Here is a 4,113-nt window from a genome sequence, read left to right on the forward strand (position 1 = left end):
AAAGCTCGGAAAATGTTTACTCACTCTGTAAGGAAATCCACTTTTTCACAATTGAATCGAACTCAACTCAATTTTGAGTTGATCTCATCGTCCGTGTAGGTACTGCGGAGAATTTAATGTCGCGCAATTTATCTTACGCCACTCACCGCTAGATGGCAACAACTGTTGCCTATGGAGTTTGTTGCGCGACGTGAATGTGATACATTCTAGTGCCAACGGATGCACGTGTTTCAATAAAAAAAATAAAACGAACAAATCACTCATTTCACCGCTTTATTCTAGAATACTCAACACTCAATCAGTGCAATAATCCTCCCGAAACTCGTTATCGCGATCGGCTTGAACCGGCAGCTGGTTCAGGGGACACAACTTCTGTTTCGACCGGTGCTCCAGCGTTTGGATGATCACGTAAGCCACGTAGACGCGGGGTGCGGCCAGCAGTCGCCAGGTAAGTGGATTCAACGGATTCGTCCGGTACTCCCAGCTGAGGAATGCCTTCTTCGGCATTCCGACATCCTTGCCGGCCATGACGGCGGAATAGTTCTTGCCCGGTTCGAAGTAGATCGGCTCCTTGGAGAATTCCATCTGTCCGGAGCGCTCGCGCAGCTGGCCGAACACTTCCAGGATCATCTTTCCGATTTCACCGCCGTGGACGAGGCTTTCGTCGCTATCCGACAGGGCCAGGCTCACCTTGAAGTGGGTTCCTGTGAAAGAGGAGGGAAATGAGCCATTTGACCGCAGACCAGCAGACGTAACGCTTTGAATAAGTTTTTCTTGAAAACATTGTCCCAAAAAAAATAGGACCTCAGTAACGAAATTTTTGTTGTTGTTGTTGTTGTTGTTGTTGAAAGATGCATTCGTATCACAAGTAACGTGTAACAAGTAACATCTCTCGAGCTTCTCGCGGAAAACAAGCTAGGTCGATAAGTCACTAACAATGTTGCAAACAAGAAAGATTTTTAGGATAATATCTTTTATTTCTGGGCAGTTCCATGAAGAATCAGGGAGGTTCAAAATTGTACAGAACCAAAGAACTGTTAAGTTTGATAGGCAGTTTCTTTTTTTTTTCTGCAGAGTTGTTACTAGTAGTAGATCAGTGAACTTCAAAGCAGTTCGAGATGTTACGAGGGATTACGAAAAATCCAAGAATTTCAGGCATGTTCCAGTCTTCAGGGCATACCATGAATATCAGGAAAATAGATGGAACGATAGAAAAGTACCGAGAACTTTTTGAAAATATAGGGATCTCATGAAGAAACGAAAGCTTCATGCAAGTGAGAGAAATTGAGAGGTGTTAAGGGAAGCTTCGTGAGCTTCAAAGAAGTTTCGAAAACTTAAGGGAAAATAACTTCAAGGCCGAACGGAAAATTGCGGGAACATTTAAAAAGTTCTAAGAAATTCAGAGAAGTTTAGTGAGCTTTATTGAAGTTCAGAGATCTTAAGAGTAGTTCCAATAACTTAAGGGATGCACCGGAAGCTTCAGAAAAGTCTTTCGAGTATCTTTAAATATCTTGAATAATTAGCAATTTATTTCGGATGAAGAAAAACGGAGCGCATGAATTTAAGGTGGGCGGGGTCGCTCATATAAAATCAGTGCTCTAAATCTACCAATACTGTACTGAAATCCATTAGAGTTCTTTGTTCTAAAAATGTCTACAGGAACTGTAAGGAGAACACAAACTAGTAACGAAAGTGTATAAATCTTGGAACGTCCACAGCGCCTTTACAGGGAAGTTTTACGAAATTCTATGAGTCCACAGGATCAATTACCGAAATCAGGGTCAATTTAACACATCTTTGGTCATTCGTGACTTGTTCAGTGATGAGATTTGAGCTCACGACCTGTTTCGTGGTCATGGATGGTGTGGATTCTAACCACTACATCAGGTCCGTCCACATAATTTGAAATCTTCAACATTTTAACCAAAACAATGCATCGTTAAAAGAAGATATTCAAGTCCAGAGTCTTCACTGACCAAGTCCAACTACATTTTGGCTATTTTTCACCTAGTTAGTTCACAGAAGTGTCTAGCATGAACCTAAGATCGGCGATCAATCTAATTTGAACATCTCCTGCAAAAACAAAAAATACTCACGACAATACGGTGAATCATCCCCGGTGATCATGTACGCCCGAATCGGCCTCGGTTCGATCATGATCCCATTCTCGATCAGCCTCCGGTAGCTGTTATATGCATTCGGTCCAAAGTCGATACAGTAATGGCCATCCACGTCACACTCGAAGCAATCGCCGGCCAGGAATTTCTCGTACGACTCACACCCTATGGCCACAAACGGACACTTCTGCGGAATGGCATCCGTGAACAGCTGGTGACACCGCAGGTGATTGCACCCGAAGAACTCCTGGAAACCCCAGAAGAACGAATCCTCATGTTTGGTGATGAACTTCTCGATCGGATCGTTGCACCCGGCCTGGTTGCTGCCTCCGTTCGGGTAAAAATCGACGTGCCCTATGGCCTGGTACATGCCGAGCCCACCAGGGCGAGGCCACCGCTCCACCCATGGTGTGGCATCCGTGTGAATTATGTCCACAAACTTGGCATCCGAAGAATCCAACCGTACGATCGGATCCGTATCGGAAAACATCGGTTCGGCCGGGTCCATACCGGTAATGCGTCCCAACTTCAGGCCAAAGTCCCTCTGAAGATAGTACCCGACGTATCCGCAGACGTGTGCCCCTAGTGAATGACCCATAACGTGCACCTTGTCCAAATTTCGCATTCCCAGTTCCTGGTAGAGCATATGGACCACGTGGGCGGTGATCGCGCCAACCAGCCGTATATCTGCCACGCACTGCGTGTACGGAGGGACGGAAGCCTTACGCCAGTCGATGATCATTACGGTAGCCTCGGGATCGTTCTCCAAGAAAGTGTTAACGAAACCCTGAACCTGAATGTTGAGAATCGATTAGTCATTTGGCATTCAGTCAGGGCCGTAAATACCGTGAACTTACCCAAGGTCGATCGCCAGACTCGATGTACCCATGGGTAACGATGAACAGCCTTCCCTTGGGATTGATTCCAAGACGTTGGACTTCGTCCGGATCGTTGATGTCTACGAACCGGGGATGCTCCCGCACCGGTATGTTGAAAATCGGAAACCGGACGTCCACCTGCGCCGGTGACCGTGGAGCCCAGGCCAGTGGGCGCTTTTCGTCGACCCATGGGTATCCGAGAGGGAAGCAACCGTAAACACCGTAGCATACGGTTTCCTCTGAAGCTGAAAAGGAAAGCATTAGTAATAGTAGTAATAGCATAGAGGTAACTCTAAGACCAGAAGGTCCCGAAGAAACGAGCTCAACTTTTTGGCTCAGCTCTGGTACTATCTTCGGTCCCAAGCTCATCGATTCACCCCTCGAAACATAGGAAAATCCACTAACCCCTCATTTTATCTGTCAAACGAACATTGTGTAGTACTAGAATTTATACTAGAATGGGATACGTTAATCGATTTGCTTGAGACCAATAGGCTAGTCAAGTAGTGAGCCAATTTAAAATCGTTAGTTTCGAATTGATTGTTGGTAATAGTGTTCGTTAAAATAATTTGACAAAATCACCGATATAATGATTTACTACAGTCACTAATTTGCTTTCTCGCTAGAAGTCATCTGAAGTTGATGCTAAATTCCTCTGTTGCCAAGTGAAAGGGAAGGGAACCTTTCGAAAACCGTGATGCGAGTTCCACTGTTTTTCTCTTGACGTGACTCTCATACAGAGACTCTAATTCCGCCACTGTGCACTGCACCAAAAGTTCACCATGAATTCTCGTCACAATCATTGGAAATTTGTTTTCCATCACCCTTTCTCACTATTTTTAGCGCAATCTAGTCCTTTATTCTAGCGATAAGAAGGCAAAAATAAACTAACCATAGGTCATGGCCACCATACAAACTCATATTACTCACGCTCTGTTGCGTTGCTCGTACTGGACACATTGTGGATCGTATTATACAGGCTATTATTCCACTGATGATTCGACATAAACAGCATAGTTTGCAACAGGAATCCTGTCGTGTTGGTAACTTCCATGACGCTGATACTTCTTATCAGTTTGGCACTTCACCGATCGATGGCTACCACGTCCACAGGCAAC

The 4,113-nt window shown here is 45.0% G+C and overlaps 1 protein-coding gene across 1 annotated transcript; it reads right to left on the reverse strand.

Moving 5' to 3' along the window:
- Positions 1–258: 258 nt before the first annotated feature.
- On the reverse strand, positions 259–4,113 carry LOC135701377 (pancreatic triacylglycerol lipase-like). The gene is made up of 4 exons (XM_065222153.1): positions 3,926–4,113; positions 2,975–3,240; positions 2,097–2,910; positions 259–704 (listed from the first exon to the last, which is right to left on the reverse strand). The coding sequence occupies exons 1-4, from the start codon at positions 4,047–4,049 to the stop codon at positions 295–297; spliced, it is 1,614 nt and encodes a 537-aa protein (XP_065078225.1). The 5' UTR covers positions 4,050–4,113; the 3' UTR covers positions 259–294.

The sequence above is a fragment of the Ochlerotatus camptorhynchus genome, unplaced genomic scaffold, assembly GCF_037179485.1.
Source record: "Ochlerotatus camptorhynchus isolate MF236.1 unplaced genomic scaffold, CSIRO-AGI_Acam_v1.1 ptg000158l, whole genome shotgun sequence".
Taxonomy (NCBI): Eukaryota; Metazoa; Arthropoda; class Insecta; order Diptera; family Culicidae; genus Ochlerotatus; species Ochlerotatus camptorhynchus.